The sequence below is a fragment of the Microcaecilia unicolor genome, chromosome 11 (assembly GCF_901765095.1).
Source record: "Microcaecilia unicolor chromosome 11, aMicUni1.1, whole genome shotgun sequence".
NCBI classification, from domain to species: Eukaryota; Metazoa; Chordata; class Amphibia; order Gymnophiona; family Siphonopidae; genus Microcaecilia; species Microcaecilia unicolor.
Window position 1 is genome coordinate 103,985,104 of NC_044041.1, and position 18,923 is coordinate 104,004,026.

The following is an 18,923-nucleotide window of genomic DNA, read 5'->3' on the forward strand; positions in this document are numbered from 1 at the left end:
TGACAGAAGCTTCTGGGTGGATGCAGATCTTGGGTGGTGCTGGCTACTTAGCATAAGAACGCCTTAGTTTAACAAAAAGGGAGAGATGTATCATTTATTTTTATTTCACTTTATTGCTAGTTGTGCAGAGGGAAAAATAATTTGCTGCATTTTTGGTTCATTTCTCTTTTTTTTCTGATTTTCAGACTTTTTACGATTGGTTTCACACATTCGTTTTACCAAAAAAAATTAATGAGCATTAAAACGTTTCAATGTGTGTTAATAGAAACATAGAAACAAAAATGTAGGCAGATAAAGACCATATGGCCTATCAAAGTATGCCCATCCATGCCATTAACTCTCCCCATCACTCCTTTAGAGATCCTATGTATTCTTAGGGAGTGGTTTCACATGCACGTTAATTTGTAGGTTAACACCTGTCAAAATTTATTTGTTGCACACACTAGACTAAACCAATTAAACATCCCTATTACTCACTTAAAACACTAGCACTTTAAGTGAGGTGCAATTGAACAAAACCATAAAAATGAAATAAACTTACGCTGTCCATGATGAAAACATCACAACCAGGCTGTGCCAAGAGGAGCTTCACTGTCTCCAGCCGCCCATGCTCACTGGCACACATAAGTGCTGTGGAACCTTCATCATCCTGGACATTCACACTGGCTCCACACATGAGTAATGCCTGCACCATCTCCTGCCGCCCATGACTCACTGCCAGCATGAGGGCCGTCTGGCCAGCCTGAAACCAGTACCATAGCAATCAGAGCTCATATAGGGGCTACCTATACAGCACTCAGGGCCAGTTGCTTCAGGGGACCAAACGGGAATACCCATAGCTAGCTACCACAAGAGCTGCACAAGCAAAATCCAAGGCCTACTGCTACAGGAGCCAGATACCAGTGAGGCTGCACACCCTGGGCTAGGAGCTGGATGGGGGATGCCTGGGGTCAGCTTTTACAATTCCCCACATGCAAAATAGCAAGGGACAGATAGGAGATGTTTGGTTCTACGCTCATGCAACACCTGCATGTGCCAGATAGGGGATGCAGGGGCCTAGCTGCTCTGAGGGCCGCATATGCAACATCCAGGGTCAGCTGCTACAGGGCCATGATTGGAAACATTTCCTTCTTCGAGCACTTTCTTTGGATATTAGAAATCCACCAGCTTTTGGGCTCTCTTAGCTTAAGCTCTGGGTATTATTGATACTGCCCCCCCTACCCTTCAGGCCACCCCTCTCAGGGTCTGGGTGTCAAAGACACTAACCTGACTGGCTTTAGCATTGACATTCCCCAGGCTGAAGAGTCTCCGTACAACTTGCATGTCTTCGTCCTTCTCCACGGTGGCCAGGGCAGTTAGCATGATGGCTGTATACCCTGCTTTGTTCTGACGGTCAACATTACAAACGTCTGCAAGAACAGGGACAAGTATTTCTCTTCAGACATCAGTTTTAGATGCATCAGTGCATTAATTGAGGGGGAGACAGAGAAAGACAGAAGAAGCTGGAAACCTGCACACCTTATTCCCATCCTAAGTCACCCATTGAGAAAGGCTCCATAACTCACTTCCTGTTGAACTGCAGAGATATCACACATCTCCCAGGTTGAATCACTAAGAGGTCACGTGCCTCACTTGCTGCATAGTAATTGCGATGGATCCCACATCTCTCCCTCTGCTAAATCAATGAATAGAGATTCCACACTTCTCCACATGTTGAATCTCTGAAAGAGATCCAGTGCCTCTCCTTCTCTTGAGTCATTATTCATAGAAATCCCACACCTTTCCTCATGCTGAGTCACAGAGATCAGACGCCTCAGTCCCTGCTGAGTCACTAAGAAAGATCTCATACTTCTCCTGCTGAGTCACTTTTTCGTGAAGGTCCAACATTCCCCCAGTACTAAATTACAAAGAGATCACTTGCCTTGCTGCCTGTTAAGTCATTGAGACAGATCCTAGAAATCTCCTTCTGCTGTGCCACTATTCATAGAGATCCCACACCTCTCTGTTGAGTCGGTGATAACTTCCACACCCCTCCTTCTGCTGAGCTGCTTATGACAGAGATCTCATACCGCAATCCCTGTTGAGTCATTATTGGGAAGGATTCCACATCTCACACTCTGATGAATAACTGAGCGAGATCCCACATTCCTCCCTTTGCTGAGGTACTACAGACATCCCATATCTCACTCCCTGCTAAGTCACTAGGGGGTCATTTTACTAAGCTGGGGTAAAAAGTTGCCTGTGGTAGTGTGAGCGCGTTTTTTTTGGGCACGCACTGGGCCAATTCTTACCGCGTCTAGGAAAAAGGACCTTTTTTTAAGGGGCCAGAAAATGGACATGTGCTAAAATTGAAACCAGCGCACATCCATTTTTGGCCTGAGACCTTACCGCCACCCATTGACCTAGCAGTAAGGTCTCACACGCTACCTGTGCAGTAAGCATGCAGCGTATGCCAACCGCTGTTTACCGCCGGGTAAGCAGCCCGTGGCAGAAAATAGAAAATTATTTTCTACCGCAGGATTTGGCGTGTGCCAAATTCAGAATTACCGCCTGGCTCATGCGCTATCCGGGCGGTAGTGCTGATTTGACGTGCGCTGTACATGTGTAGGCCCTCCCGTGCCTTTGTAAAAGGGGCCATAGGAGAGCACGTGCCTGGCTTCCAGTTGAGTTATGACAGAACATACCCCTCCCTCTGCTGAGTGACTAATGAGAGACAGCCTCTATTTTTCCACCCAACCAATGCTGTTTCTCTGGTTTATATGTGCAGATAAGTTCTGATTCAATTGTAAATGCAGTGGTGTTCCTAGCCCCCCCCCCCCCCGGGGCTCCCCCCCCCCCTGGCGAAATGACACCTCCCCTCCCCGGCGAAATGACACCCCCCCCCCCCTGGGTGCACGCCGCTGGGGGGGGGGGGGTGCCACGGTGCGCACCTGTCGGCTCCGAGTTCGCTAACTTCGCTCGTTCGCTGCAGCTCCCTCTGCCCCGGAACAGGAAGTAACCTGTTCCAGGGCAGAGGGAGCTGCAGCGAACGAGTGAAGTTAGCAAACTCGGAGCCGACAGGCGCGCGCTGCAGCACCGCCCCCACCTTGGTACGCCACTGTGTAAATGAATACTGATGGAGGGTGAAAGTGATGAGGGAAATAAATAAGAGAGAAGGAATGAAATGTGGTGGTAAAGGGACAGTGTACATGCTTCTGACTCTGCTTGACCTATCAGACTTTAGAAAATTTTGGTGTCTCACCAGTGTCCAGCAGCAGTTTCACAATCTGGAAGTTGGAGTGAGAGACGCTGTAGTGGAGGGCGGTGTTACCATTGGCATCTACCAGGTTGACCACATAAGCCAGCATGGCAGGAGAGATCTCAGCAAAAGCCGTGAGGTAATCAGACACTGTGCCAGGATGGGATGATTTCTGGCTGGACACACGGAACCACTCTTGCTGGATGATGTGAGTGCTGGAGACCTGGAGAGACAGCAGGGTAGCCATTCCTGGCAATGTACATACAAGCATGATGTCTTGCGTGGGACTCTGTCACTAATAGAGAAAAGCTGTCTCACATAGGACTCTCTTGTCTCTCAGGAGAAGGAAGTATACTATAGAGTCCATACTGATGATACTCAGGGCTCAGTATTCAGCTCGTGATAGTAAGCAGCTTGTAAGCTCTAGCAACCATGGGTTGAACTAACTCCGAATATTCAAAGCCAGGGCATGTCCGGCTTCCAGCACTGAATATCCAGGTATAATTCTGCGGTCATCCAGAAGTTAACTGGGCACCAGGCAATGTTTAGACTGGTGCCTGGTTAATGCAATATGTTTTGCTATATATAATAAATAATAATTGTGAGATAATTCATAATTGTGGTAATATATTACATACACATTCATTAGAGACAGCCTGAAAACCCAACCAGTATGCGGCCCTCGAGGATAGGAGTGAATACTCTTGCCATAGGGGAGTCCTAGCATTTTCTGTAGTGAATGTTCTGGAAATTTCTGGCCTATTCCTTTGGTTTTACTTTTTCTGTGTGCTACTGTTACTCTCTACTGAGTTACATGCAGGAATGTCTGACTAACCACTAACTCTGATAAGACCCCCCCTTTGCCATGACAGCCTAACTGTCTTGTTACAAATAAAACTAACAGAGCCGAAGTTGTGGCAAGGACCCCATAATACCCTATCACAGTTCTCTGGTGTATGTGCAGGACTTATGATTGGTACAGGATGGGGGAGAGGTGATTGGGAACTACAGTGCTATAAAGGTACAGGACACACAAAGAACCCCAGAATAGCCCTCTAGCAGGAGAGTTTCATATCCTTGCTGAGGGGTGGGGGTGGGGGTATTCCCTAGGAAATATACTTTCCTCCCTTTTTTTTGTTATTGGTGAGGACTATATCTTTGCAGCTAAGAACCCTTTCTTCTTTTCTTGCCTAAGTTAGCATTGTTGGATTATGTAAGATTTCTAATGCCTGTTAGTTATACCAGCTCCTGCTGCAGAAAGTAATAAAGATACTTTTCTTTCTACTTTCAGTCTAGTTTCTTCTACGTCTACTTCTAAGAATAGCACAAACAAAACGCAGCATTACATGAACTATACGGGAGTCCTAGAATTTTCTGTAGTGAATTACTTTGGTCTGGTTGTGATTTTCTAAAGGCGATTATCCTGGTCTGAGAGCACATGCCTTGTTACTTACAGCCTCTGTGTTCTTCTGAGACTGGGAGGCGGGGTCATGCAAGTAGTCCTTCATGATTAAACAGGCCTCTCTTATCTTCATGTTAAGTTGAAACCTAGAAGAGAATGACCTCCTGAGTGACAAGAACCCAGCCAGACACCAGAAACATGCTGCCTGGTGTAGTACACTTATGGGCTCATTTTCAAAAGAGAAAGACGCCCATCTTTCGATACAAATCGGAAGATGGGAGTCCTTCTCCCAGGGTCGTCCAAATCGGTATAATCGAAAGCCGATTTTGGACGTCCCCAACTGCTTTCCGTTGCAGAGACGGCCAAAGTTCAAGGGGGTGTATCGGAGGCATAGCGAAGGCGGGACTTGGGCATGCCTAACACATGGACGTCCTCGACCCATAATGGAAAAAAGGGCATCCCTGACGAGCACTTTGACGACTTTACCTGGTCCTGTTTTCTTACGACCAAGGCACAAAAAGTGGCCGAAATCACCAATGACCACCGGAAAAGAATCGGGGATGACCTCCCCTTACTCCCCAGTGGTCACTAACCCCCTCCCACCCTCAAAAAATATCTTTAAAAATATTTTTTGCCAGCCTCAGATGTCATACTCAGGTCCATCACAGCAGTATGCAGGTACCTGGAGCAGTTCTAGTGGGTGCAGTGCAGTGCACTTCAGGCAGGTAGACCCAGGCCTGTTACGTTTGGGGAGAAAACAGCAAGCCCTCCAAAACCCACCACAAACCCACTGTACCCACATCTAGGTGCCCCCTTCCCCATAAGGCTATGGTAGTGGTGTACAGCTGTGGGTAGTGGGGTTTAGGGGGAGTTGGGGGGCTAAGCAGGCAAGGTAAGGGAGCTATGTTCCTGGAAGAATTTTATGAAGTCCACTGCAATGCCCCCTAGGATGCCCAGCTGGTGTCCTGGCATGTCAGACGGACCAGTGCACTACAAATGCTGGCTCTTCCCACAAGCAAAGGGCTTGCATTTGGTCATTTTTGAGATGGGCGTCCTTGGTTTACATTATCACCGAAAATCAGAAACGACCAAGTCTAGGGTCAATCATCTATCTCTAAGAACGACCAAAATTTCAAGATTTATACGCCTCCGACTGTATTATCGAAACAAAAGATGGACGTCCATCTTGTTTCGATAATACGGGTTTCCCCGCCCCTTTAACTGGACCACAACAGTTTTTGATCAAGTGGTGAGAAAGCCGAGAGTGGGAGGAGGGTCTGGAAATGAACTCCAGGCCCTTCCCCCATCAAGACACTTCCATATCTAACACACGCAGATACAGAATAGAGATGGAAACGAGTGTCATCATGTGGACATGCTGAGCAGGGCCTGCTTTTCCCTTACTGCCTTTTGGACTTGTACTTCTGTCTAGAGTTGGAACTATAAGTCCACAGAGGCAGTTAGGTTAAATCCTGGTCATGAAGTCAGTAGGTAGTGTATATTCCTTCCTATACTAGGCCTGTAATATGGCCCAGCTAGCCCTCAGATTTCCTAGTTTGCTGTCTTCAGCATATTTTTAGTTTATTCCTGCAGCTGCATGTAAGTTATAGTGCTTTCTCAAGAAATGGAAAGTACATGTTACATGTCAAGGTGACAGGAGGAACTGAGGCTATGCAGACCATATATGGCAGATATACTTCGATATAACCTTGGTGGTGATGAGAGACTGAGGACCCTCCAAAGAAGGAGTTGTTCCTGTCAGATAGAAGGACACCAGCAGGCTTATTTTCGAAAGAGAAGAACGCCCATCTTTCGACACACATCGAGAGATGGGCGTCCTTCTCACAGGGTCGCCCAAATCGGCATAATCGAAAGCCGATTTTGGACGTCCTCAACTGCTTTCTGTCGTGGGGACGACCAAAGTTCACGGGGGCATGTCAGAAGCATAGCGAAGGTGGGACTGGGGCGTGCCTAACACATGGGCGCCTTGACCGATAATGGAAAAAAGAAGTGCGTCCCTGACGAGCACTTGAGCAACTTTACTTGGTCCATTTTTTCTTATGACCAAGCCTCAAAAAGGTGCCCGAACTGACCAGATGACCACCGGAGGGAATCAGGGATGACCTCCCCTTACTCCTCCAGTGGTCACTAACCCCCTCCCACCCTAAAAAAAAAAAACATTTTTACATATTTTTTGCCAGCCTCTATGCCAGCCTCAAATGTCATACCCAGCTCCCTGACAGCAATATGCAGGTCCCTGGAGCAGTTTTATTGGGTACAGTGCACTTCAGGCAGGCAGACCCAGGCCCCCCCCCCCCCCCCACCTGTTACACTTGTGGTGGTAAACGTGAGCCATTCAAAACCCACCAGAAAACCACTGTACCCACATCTAGGTGCCCCCTTCACCCCTTAGGGCTATGGTAGTGTTTGTTGTACAGTTGTGGGTAGGTGGTTTTGGGGGCTCAGCAACCAAGGTAAGGGAGCTATGCGCCTGGGAGCAATTTATGAAGTCCATTGTAGTGCCCCCTAGTGTGCCCGGTTGGTGTCCTGGCATGTCAGGGGGACCAGTGCACTATGAATGCTGGCTCCTCCCATGACCAAATGGCTGGGATTTGGTCATTTCTGAGATGGGCGTCCTCAATTTCCATTATTGCCAAAAATTGGGGACGACCATCTCTAAGGACGACCATCTCTAAGGTCGACCTAAATTTCGCAATTTGGGCATCCCCGACTGTATTATCAAAACAAAAGATGGACGCCCATCTTGTTTCAATAATACGGGTTTCCCCGCCCCTGTCCTGCGAGGATGTCCTCAGGAAAACTTGGGCGCCCCTTTCGATTATGCCCCTCCAGGTGTCTTATAATATTTATTATTTGCTTGCTACATGGTTATTTGCACGCTGTGAGCACGCTGTACTGATAAGGAATTAGCCAATTGCCACAAAGTGTGCATGTGCACACAAGAGGAGAGGATGATACAATGTAGGAAACTGCCATATATGTATACATACAAAAAATAACAGAATATTACAGTAAGATCCATATATGACCATAAGTTAGTTTAGGAGAAATCACATGATTTGGGAGAAACGAAATGTACAACAGTATATATGTGATGGCTAAGAAAGTTTTTGCTGAGCAGTTTTGTTATTCAGTCTTTGCGTCTGGCTTTTCTGTGTGACAACCTGCTCCAGAGAGAACAATTATTTTGTATTGGCTTAGTGAGATGCCAATAAAGATTTTTTACTGGTTGCACCTATATTTAAGTCTGATTGTCTCTCTTATTCCAGCCCCTAGGGCTGAAGTGTTTTCCCCTCCCCAGGGACAAGGGACAGGATTACACATTGTAGCCATTAGAAGCAAGGAATTCTGGGTCAGGGATTCCCACTCCAGGCAAACAAGGCCTTCAGAAGAAGCTGTATATGCTAATTAGCACTGTGGATTGTACTAATAAAGTGGAATTAGTTACTTTCGGGATTTTTTTTTCCGGGGAAGGGGATTTTCTTTTATTTGGGGGGGGGGGGGGGGGGGGGGGGAGGAGAGATTCTTGTAACTTCTGTAAAGAAAGAAAGCAGTCAACTAATATTGTAGGCAGTCCCTGACTCCCTGACCCAGTCCTAAACATGCTGGGATCTGTAGTCCTGCATTTCTTAGCACACAATGCAGGGCTGGAAACTCCACAACACTTAGAGGTGGAATTATACACACCGGGAAGGTCAAAAGAGCTTAGCCTCAGCTAGTTGGCCTGGTAAGAAATCATACTAAGTCACTTAACCCTCCATTGCCTCAGGTACAAACTTAGATTGTGAGTCCTCCTGGGACAGAGAAATATCCAGAGTACCTGAATGTAACTCAACTTGAGCTACTACTGAAAAAGGTGTGAGCAAAATCTAAATAAATACTAATTTATTAGTTGTGGTGCTGAAGAATGAGAAATCACTGGAGCTGATCCCTGATTTGAATCCTTCCACTTACTTCTCTTTCACTTCCCCTAGATCCGCCTGCTGTCCTCCGCTTGCCTCGTCCTTTTTTCCCCCTTTCCCCTTCTTCTTTCTCTTCTCCTTTGCCTGGTTCAAGGTCTCCAGGTCACTGTCACTGTCGTGCAGATTCACATTCAGCTCCTCCTCTGAGGTCTCGATCAGATTGAGCCCGTCACTGTCTGAGCTGTCCAGGGACACCTTCTCCAAAGAGCTATCCTCTTCCTCCTCACTAGAGCCTTCACTGGAGGTGCTCTCATACCTGCTCAGAAATGGAAGTTCTCAGTATGCAAACTGGATTTTGTTTTTTTTTTCTCTAGCATTGACCCCAAGCCACTTATAAATAACTCCTTTGGTAATGAGGTAGTTTCACTATGGTTCAGCACTTTAAAAACATGAATACAGGCACCTCTGGAGTGGAACGTTTGCTACCAGTGTTCATATTTGATCAAAGATTTGTAGGATCAAGGAGGAACACTGATGTATCACTCCTTCCAGTTCAGTACATTAAAACAGGTAGAAGGATTAGAATGAGGCACAAGGAGTTAAAACAAGTGAGTAGTAGACCTGGGATGAAAAATGAGGGGCAGGGAGATAAAGTGACCAGTCTCTAAAACAAACAGTGGTTCAATAAAGGGGTTAAGAACAGAATGCACAAGTCACAGGAGCTGTGCTGTCATGGATGCACCAACTACTATAAAATGCATCTCTGCAAACATAACCGTCACATCACATACAATTGCATTAGCATTATCTGAAGATGACACATGTGTGCACATATACATATACGCACACACAGAAACACACACTTATTAGGGTGCTGCTTGTTCAGAATCTCAGAGTAATACATGCATCACAGACCACTTTACATGCAGGAGATACAACAGGTAGGACTCACTCTCCATTCAGGACGCCTACAAACTTCAGACTTTTTTTGTTTCCGGCAGTCTCACTTACTGATGTCCCATCTTTTTTCTTCATGATAGATTTCAAGGATCCTGGTGGATTAAAGAAAGGGGGAGAAATGTAAGGGATATGGAACTTTTGTGGGCCTACACAGCTGCTAAGGCTAACGGCAGATAAATTACAAAACTGCTGTGAGCCACTGCAGTCCCACAGAAAAGAGCACAGAGGAAATCTGAGCCCCTGAACTAAAGGATCTATCATTTAGTACCCTTCAAAACACATCTTAAATCTCCAGTTCTTGGAAACTTCAGGTATCTGAAAAACAAATTATAAAGCTTCACCATCTAGGTCTAGAAAATTCCGGGGAGAGTTCTACAGTATAAAGCTCCATCATTTATAGAAACGGAGAAAATGATGAAAGGTAAAGACTCACATGGACCGTCCACATCAACTGCTCATCTGTACAATCCCTTCCTCTCTTTCAGAGATCCTCTGTGTTTGTCACATGCTTCCTTAAATTCCAATACTGTTCTGGCTACACCACCTTCACTGGCGTCCTGTTCTTTAGATTACTCCTGAATCTATCTCCTTTTACCTACATCCTATGCCTCCTCGTCTAGGTGTTGAAATCTTCTGTTGAGTGAGTGGCAGTGGCCAAAAAAAAAAGCAAATAGAATGTTAGGAATGAAATAGAAAATAAAAGGCAAAGAACTTTATAATGCCTCTGTATCGCTCCATGGTGCAATCTCACTTTGAGTACTGTGGGCAACTCTGGTCGCCATATCTCCAAAAAGGAATTAGAAAATTAGGAATTCTACTACTTTGTTTGTAAACTTTATTTTTGAACAAGATTTAAATATGGTGATGCGTTTATATTTTCGCAACTTACAAGTACAGTTCTATGGTCAGAGAATATGAATATTTCCAGGAGTGGCAAGAGTGGCTCGGGAGAGACGAAAGGCCTTTTTGACCATGAGGCAGGAGGTCTTCTCTCTGGGTGCCACTTTTGTTCTTCGATATCCATGTAAATGTCTGATTAAGTATGTGCTCAACAAGGATGTCACTTTCCTATCATCACTGGTCTTCAGTTTTTAAATTTTAACTTTTTTTTTGTTTTCTTGAAACTAATCAAAATATCTTCTACACTTATGAATCAAATGTGCCACTTATCTTATTGAAGACAGTTTTCAAAGAGGATTTTTATTCGACATGGTGTCATGTTTCGCCCAACGGCTTTATGAAGAATCGTCCCCAAAAAGTATTTCTGCCATCCGTGCCGGCAATATGTTCTCTTGCCTGGCTAAGATCTGGCATGGATGGCAGAAATACTTTTTGGGGACGATTCTTCATAAAACCATTGGGCGAAACATAATCCGCCATGTTGAATAAAAATCCCCTTTGAAAACTGTCTTCAATAAGATAAATGGCATGTTTGATTCATAACTGTAGAAGATATTTTGATTAGTTTCAAGAAAACAAAAAAAAAGTTAAAATTTAAAAACTGAAGACCAGTGACAATAGGAGAGTGGCAGCCAAGAAACCATACAGCTCCACTACACCACCTGACTGAGGTCTTCAAAAAAAAGAATAAAAAAGAAAAAAGAATTGGGTATAAATACTACATAAGCACTGTTTTTATTGTTGAGTATCTATCTAATAGCTTATGTCAACATCAGAGCCTTTATTTTTGGTTAATTAAATATGTGGGCACTAGATACTTTTTCTTTGTCCCAGAACAATTGCATTTCATTTTGGATTTGAAGAAGCTCACTCTAAGGCCGTCTTTTACTAAGGCGCGCTCACGTTTTGAACGTGCGCTAAATCTGTGGGTGCGTATGAGGAAGACTCAGTTCCCATTATTTGTTCTGAGTATTATGTCAGGCTGGTTTGAAGTGTTTATAATGGGTTCTGTACACATGAAGGTTGATGTATGTTGCCACTTTTCAATAAACTATTAAGTACAACATCACATAGGGAGGAGGGAGGGGTTAAAATGGTTAAAAGGTTGATGACAGTAGATACATTCAATTGTTTCATATGTGTTCTTCTATTTTAACAGTTTATGCTTATATTTTTGGAGTGTATGCATTGGCTTGTCATCAATAAAATTGTTATAAATTAAATCTGTGGGTGCGCTAAATGTTAGAGATGCCCATAGGAATGCATTGGCGTCTCTAACGTTTAGTGTGCCCACAGTTTTAATTAGCACGAGCTAAAAATGTGAGCGTGCCTTAGTAAAAGGGAGCCTAAGTTCGCCCTCAGTCTAGCACAACTTAGATAGTACAGTAGTAATCCAGTTCGGATTGTCATCGTGCCAATGCCTTTTTTCTTTTTTAGTTGTTTTCCTGTTTAAGATATTCCACCTTATTTTTTTTCCTTTCTCCTATTCCACCCCCCTCCCACCCCGCTATGATAGTCTAAAGGATTAATCCTGGGATTGTTGATTTTCTTCTAAAAGTTTTTCATTGTATTATGTGTCTTTTTCCTTGGGAATTAATCATATTTCTGGAACAAGTGGATTGCTTGTAAAAACTATGTTACAGCTTAATAAAAATAAAGTTTAAAAAAAAGAAAATTAGGAATTGTGGATGGTGCAGGCTATAAAGTTTTAAATAAATAAATAAATAAAAGAAGGTTGACCAAAATGATAAAGGGGATGGAACGCCTCTCATATAAGGAAAGGCTGAAGAGGTCAGAGCTCTTCAGCTTGGAGAAGAGACGACTGAGGGGGAATGTGAGAGGTCTATAACATTCTGAGTGGAGTAAAAGTGGGTGGACCTGAATGAATTGTTTATTCTTTCAAAAAGTACAAAGAGGAGGAGACACTCCATGAACTTACATGATAATACTTTTAAAATGTATAGGAGGAAATATTTTTTCCGCTCAATGAATAGTTAAGCTCTGGAACTCATTACCAGAGGATGTGGTAACATCAGTTATCATGTCTGGGTTAAAAAAAAGATTCGGACAAGTTCCAGGAGGAAACGTCTGTAAACTGCTATGAAGGTAGTCATGGGAAAGTCACTATTTATCTCTGGGATTGGTAGCATGGAATCTTACTACTTGTTGGTATTCTGCAAGGTACTTATGACCTGGATTGGCCACTGCTGGAAGCAGGATACTGGGCTAATGAACTAGCAGCCTGACCTACTATGGCTATTTCTTATGTTATTATAGTCTTATTCCAGAATTTCCTTTCAATTTAAAGAGACTTGTCCCCCTGTACATTTATACCATGGATTTATTTACATGTCTGTATCATAAGTACCATTGGCGTAGCCAGACTGCCAATTTTGGGTGGGCCTGAACCCAAAGTGGGTGGGCACAAAATTTTCTCTGTACACCCCCCCCCCCCCCCCCCCCCAGCAAAATGTAGTCACACTCAGATGCATTTGTCACACAGGGTAAAGTGCTGCTTTTCAGTGCATCCGATTTCAGACAATTATTTAATAGCCTAATCCTTTTCAGTGAGCTTTCAGAGGCCAAAACCTCCTGCCTCAGGTCAGTATAAAGCTGTTTCGGTATCCTCTCCTGACCTAAGGAAGGAAGTATTGGTCTCTGAAACTTTATTAACACCATATTACTTTATCCTTAATTAAAATAAAATTATTTCTTTACCTTTGTTGTATGGCCATTTACTTTTTCTCATTGTGTTGCTCCCAGTCTCTAGATTCTGCTTTCCTTAGTTTTCGCTTAACTCTTCTGCCAGGGTTTCCTGGCCATTTGTCATTTTTCTCTCCTTTTTCTTTGCTTTCTTCAATATTTTTCTGCCTCTCTCTGTGTCCAGATTTAATTCATTCTTACTATCCATTCTTTAATTTCCTTCATCTACTTATGGCTTTTCATCTTTTTCTCACCCTTGTTCTCCCCATGCCCCTTCCTCTTATTCTCCAATCTTTCACTACTCCCCCTTTCCATGCAGCAGCTCTCCTCTTTCTCTCCCCATCCTTCCAGTGTCTCCCCTCTCTCTCCCCATCCTCCAATAGTCTCCCCTCTTTCTTTCTGCATCCTTCCATCCAGCGTCTTCCCTCTTTCTCTCCCCATCCTTCTACCCATCTACCCTCTCTCCTGATCCTTCCATCTAATGTCTCTCTCCCTCCTTCTAACCAGTGTCTATCTCTCTACCCTTTTCTGTTCAGTGTCCCTTCTCTCTCCACATCCTTCCAGTCTCTCCCCTTTCTCTCTGCATCCTTCCATCCAGTGTCTCTCTCCCCATCCATCTGTTTTCCCTCTTTCTCTGCCATCCTTCCATCTGTTTTCCCTCTTTCTCTGCCATCCACTTTCCCTCCAGGCCCACCCACCCAAATCCTTCATCGCTGTCGCTGCCTTTTCTCCCGCGGCTTCCGGGAGGCAGCGATCAGCGTTACCTGTCAGTGCCTGCCCTGAAATTGTGCTTCTCTTCTCCCCAGGCTTCGCCCCGCTCGTTTCTTCGCATAGTTTATAGAATAAGCTCACACTCAGTTCTTGTAACTAAAATATAGGCGCATCCATTTAGGCCACCTAAAACCAGGACTAAATACCTGTACCTAAGTTAGGTTGCAGATCGGGTGTATTCCATAATAGTGCACACAGTTTTTTGAAATGCCCACAACCCGCCCATTCCACACCCATGGCTATGCCCCCTTTTCGACTGTGTGCATTAGAATTTATGCACACTGCATTGTAGAATATGCCTAGAAAGTGTATATATATGGCCGCCCTTGCTCTCAGTAAAATACAGGTCAATGGCTCAGGCTAAAGAGCTAGGCCTCTACAAGCAAATGGCTCATAATAAGAGCTTGGCTTCTCTTAAAAATCCAAAGTCATCTCTGATACAAAATACATTTTTCTGCAGCACAAGCTGAACTGAGTTCTCAGGGAGCTGGCACGGGAGGGGGACTTTTGCTCTTATAAACATGCCTGGGACTGGCATCAGTGAAGAGTCATGAAAGATGTTTTGGGCTAATGAAAGTAGATAAGGGGGTAGATGTACGTAGTTAGAGAGTACTCAGAGGGAGGGGGGAGCTGAGAAGAGCTGAGAAGAGCAGAATGACCGATGAAGTCATCTCGCCACCTGTGCTTTGCACCCCTTTTGTGTATAGTTGGAACCTGGGACCTAATGAAGTCACCCTTATCGGTTCCTTATCAACTGATAAGGGATAGCAAGTTCTGCTGACAAAGCTGGATCCCATTGGAATCCATTGGGTTGAGACAGTATAAAGGAAGCACCCCAAGAAGTGTAAGACGCAGAAGGAGAGAGAGAGAGAGAGACAGACACAGATACAGAGGCAGATGCAGATGCTGATGGAGGAGAAAGACAGAGTACCACCGAGAGCTGATGTGTCGTGTGATTCTGTTCCACTGTATGATTGACTGAATTGCTGGTATCCTCATTATTGGGTAATGTATCAATGCTAATTAATACTAATAAACTATATCTCTTTAACTAATTAAAACTGGGTTCCTCTTTAATTACAGACTTAGCTACGGCTGAGCCTGTACTGAACTGCCATGAGCAGATTCAAGGTTGGGAAAGCTAGATATTTGGAGGGCATATGTAACTTTGCCCAGAGAGAGATGAGACGGGCCACTGCTTCCGCTGCCTGATTAGCAAAGGCAGATTCTGAGAAAATAAACAAAAGTTGTGTGGCAATTATTGTTAAATACCAAATATTGGCGCTGATTGGCTTGCTAATCAATTAAGTTGTGCACGCAATTTGGCCATGTGGCCAAATTAGTGTGCGCAGGTTAAGGCACCATTTATAGAATTTGGGGGTTAGTACATTATAGAGCAAAGGTTCTTAACCAGGGGTGCAGGAAGAGGTGAAACAAGATGAGGAGAAGGGTCTTGCAATCTGGTACATATCATTTTGAAACGGTCATTTTATTCAACAATAATATGTACAATTTATGTAGAATTGTAGCTCAAGTGTGACTTCTTTAGTAGTAGTCACTAGTGAGCATTGTCAGCTATCATGTCAGCTATCGTTGTCTAGGGTTGGTCCCGGGGTCCACTTCACAGAGGCAGTGGGTTCCCAAAGAATACGCAATCCACACGGATTTGGATATATAAAGTATATTATATTTTATATTTGCATATATGTATTGGCTCACAGCACTTAGTACAGGAAAAAGGGTACAAGCTGTCTTGGGGTGTGTGTTTAGAGGGAGGGAGAAAGAAAGGATAGGGTGTTTGTTCAGAGGAAGAAAGAAACCATGGACTAGGGCTGTCTGAGAAGGGGGGGAGCAGAGCCAGGTGCTCTGGTGGCTAAAGATGGAGGTGTGCAGAGAAAGAAGAAGAAGAAACAAAGAGCCCAGCAGAGTCCCGTGCCCTCTGCTGCAGGGAGAAAGAAAGAGGGAGACCTAGTGCCCTGGACACAGAGAAGTGCCCGGGACAGAGAGAGGGGGGGGGGCAATAGACCCCAAGCTGAGCTCTGTGCTCTGCTGCACAGAGAAAGACAGAGAGAGAGAGAGAGAGCCCTAGTGAGCTCTGCTTTATACCTAATATGAACTGAGGGCTACATGCACTAAACCTTAACGACCCTCTAACAACCCTTTAATGAAGGAAATTCCTAACCGTTGCATGCATTAAAGGCCTTTTTCCTACGAAGCAAGCAGCTAACGAAAACGGAATGCAAAGGAGAAACTACCATTGAAATGTGGACAATTCAGAATGTACTAACCATACCGATGATTACAACGAATCATTTACCGTCAGAAATTTTACATGTGCTCAGACCTGTCTTTAAGGCCTGAGCTATCATCTCCCCGCTGCCCCCTGCACCATAAAAATCCAACCCAGCATGTTTAAAAAGAAAAGTGAGATACAAACACAAACACGTGGCTCTCCGCTTTCCCCTGCATCATTACAAAACAAAACATACTGCTTCTCCCTGCAGCTTAAAAATCCTGTCTCTCCCCTTCTCCAACAGCTTTGAAAATTAACACTCTATCCCCTAAAGCCAATTTTCCCAGTACTGTAAACAAACTGCAAAGAGGTCTTTTGTTACAAAAGGGGATTTACGAGGGTCGTTCGTTTTAGAGTTATCTTCAACTGCACTCTTCTGCTAGATCAGACAGCTAAAAGGCTTGCAGATCGGGATCCCCCCCCTCGTACGCCCCAGTCTGACGTAAGCAACCTACGTAGGTTTAATACGTTTGTGGCTGCTCTGCGCATGCTTAAGGAGCAAATTAACGACGGGGATAATGTACGCTTGATACATTCTACTTTTCAATACCGCACCGAACATTTCTGAGCTGTTTTTTTTGTACATTCTTCGTTGTTTCAAATTCGTTAAGCACTTTTACGATTTAGATTTTTTAATGTTTGGTTGATGAATCTAGCCCTGAGAGGGAACAGGAGCAGAGAGAGATCAAAAACTTCTCTCTTTCCCAGTTATTTCCTTTACAGAACTCCAGATACTTTCTGAAGTCAGGAAAGGTGACAACTTTCACAGGTTGTCCTGTTTGAAGTTACTAGTCATGGAGCCTCACTGTCTGGCTTTGGTTGCTCTGAAGCTCTGCTCCCAGGTGGAACAAAAGGTATGTTAATCAAGAGTAATTGAGAAACCAAAGGGCTATCAGGCCTCTCTGAGCATCATTTGGTGCCATCCTCAGTGGTTCCTGAAGGGGAGGGGGAAGAGTTTATCAGAGGTCAGAAGCTGGTTTAATATTATGTATAAGTATGTCCAGCAATAATTTTGACCTCCCGTAATCCTGACAAGCATGTGGTTTACGAAAAAGACACGAGGGTTTCATTGATCTGTTAAAGGAGTGCGGAAACTAAAAATGGTTTAGAACCCCTGTTATAAAATTTAAAATTCTGTTGTAGGGACTCTCAGAAGAATAAGAAACACATTCTAAAACTCTGTAATTTTGCTCTACAGGGTGTAATAAACATGATGGAGTATTTATAAATGATTTAGAGATGGGAGTAACTAGTGAGGTAATTAAATTTGCTGATGACACAAAGTTATTCAAAGTTGTTAACTCGCGACAGGATTGTGAAAAATTACAGAAGGAACTTACGAGACTGGGAGACTGGGCGGCTAGGTGGCAGATGACGTTTAATGTGAGCAAGTGCAAGGTGATGCATGTGGGAAAAAAGAACCCGAATTATAGCTACGTCATGCAAGGTTCCACGTTAGGAGTTACGGACCAAGAAAGGGATCTGGGTGTCGTCGTCGATAATACACTGAAACCTTCTGCTCAGTGTACTGCTGTGGCTCAGAAAGCAAATAGAATGTTGGGTATTATTAGGAAAGGTATGGAAAACAGGTGTGAGGATGTTATAATGCCATTATATCGCTCCATGGTGTGACCGCACCTTGAATATTGTGTTCAATTCTGGTTGCCGCATCTCAAGAAAGATATAGTGGAATTGGAAAAGGTGCAGCGAAGGGCGACTAAAATGATAGTGGGGATGGGACGACTTCCCTATGAAGAAAGACTAAGGAGGCTAGGGCTTTTCAGCTTGGAGAAGAGACAGCTGAGGGGAGACATGATAGAGGTATATAAAATAATGAGTGGAGTGGAACAGGTGGATGTGACGCGTCTGTTCACACTTTCCAAAAATACTAGGACTAGGGGGCATGCGATGAAACTACAGTGTAGTAAATTTAAAACAAATCGGAGAAAATGTTTCTTCACCCAACGCGTAATTAAACTCTGGAATTCGTTGCCGGAGAACGTGGTGAAGGTGGTTAGCTTGGCAGAGTTTAAAAAGGGGTTAGACGGTTTCCTAAAGGACAAGTCCATAAACCGCTACTAAATGGACTTGGGAAAAATCCACAATTCCAGGAATAACATGTATAGAATGTTCGTACGTTTGGGAAGCTTGCCAGGTGCCCTTGGCTTGGATTGGCCGCTGTCGTGGACAGGATACTGGGCTCGATGGACCCTTGGTCTTTTCCCAGTGTGGCATTACTTATGTACTTATATCTCAGTGCCCTTCTCTTGGAAGACGTTGGCGTTGATATTCAAAAAGATTTATCTGGTTCACAAGTGTTAACCAGATAAATTGTTTGCTGTCAGTATCCAGGGCCTCTGAATGGGATAACTTTTGTCCAAGTATTGTGATATCTCACTAAAGCTTCTCTGTTCAAAATAAGGAGGAATCAGAAATGTGGCAGAGGCAGGTTTACACTTTAACCGAATAACAGTGAAATTCAGCTACTATCCAAATGCAGGAAATATTACATAACTAAGATACCTGGATAGGTAGTCTGGTTATCTTTAAACCAAGATATTCAACAGCTCCAAAATATCCAGATGTCTTGATGAAAATTCACTTACAGCTATTTGGATGACATAAGATATACTCCTCCTCAAATTCAGCTGGTGACTGGCAGCACGGTTAGCTGCTGACGCCGGCGCTGACCCCAGATGTTCAATACCGGGCTGTATCTGGCAACCAGCACTG

General features: G+C 44.2%; 1 protein-coding gene across 1 annotated transcript in view; it reads right to left on the bottom strand.

Moving 5' to 3' along the window:
- Positions 1-18,923, bottom strand: part of LOC115479778 (KN motif and ankyrin repeat domain-containing protein 1-like) — a 170,847-nt gene that overhangs the window by 17,797 nt on the left and 134,127 nt on the right. The window contains 6 exon segments of the mRNA XM_030217970.1: positions 542-742; positions 1,267-1,409; positions 3,242-3,461; positions 4,693-4,786; positions 8,616-8,879; positions 9,516-9,615. Of these exon segments, the coding sequence (XP_030073830.1) occupies positions 542-742; positions 1,267-1,409; positions 3,242-3,461; positions 4,693-4,786; positions 8,616-8,879; positions 9,516-9,615 (1,022 nt within the window).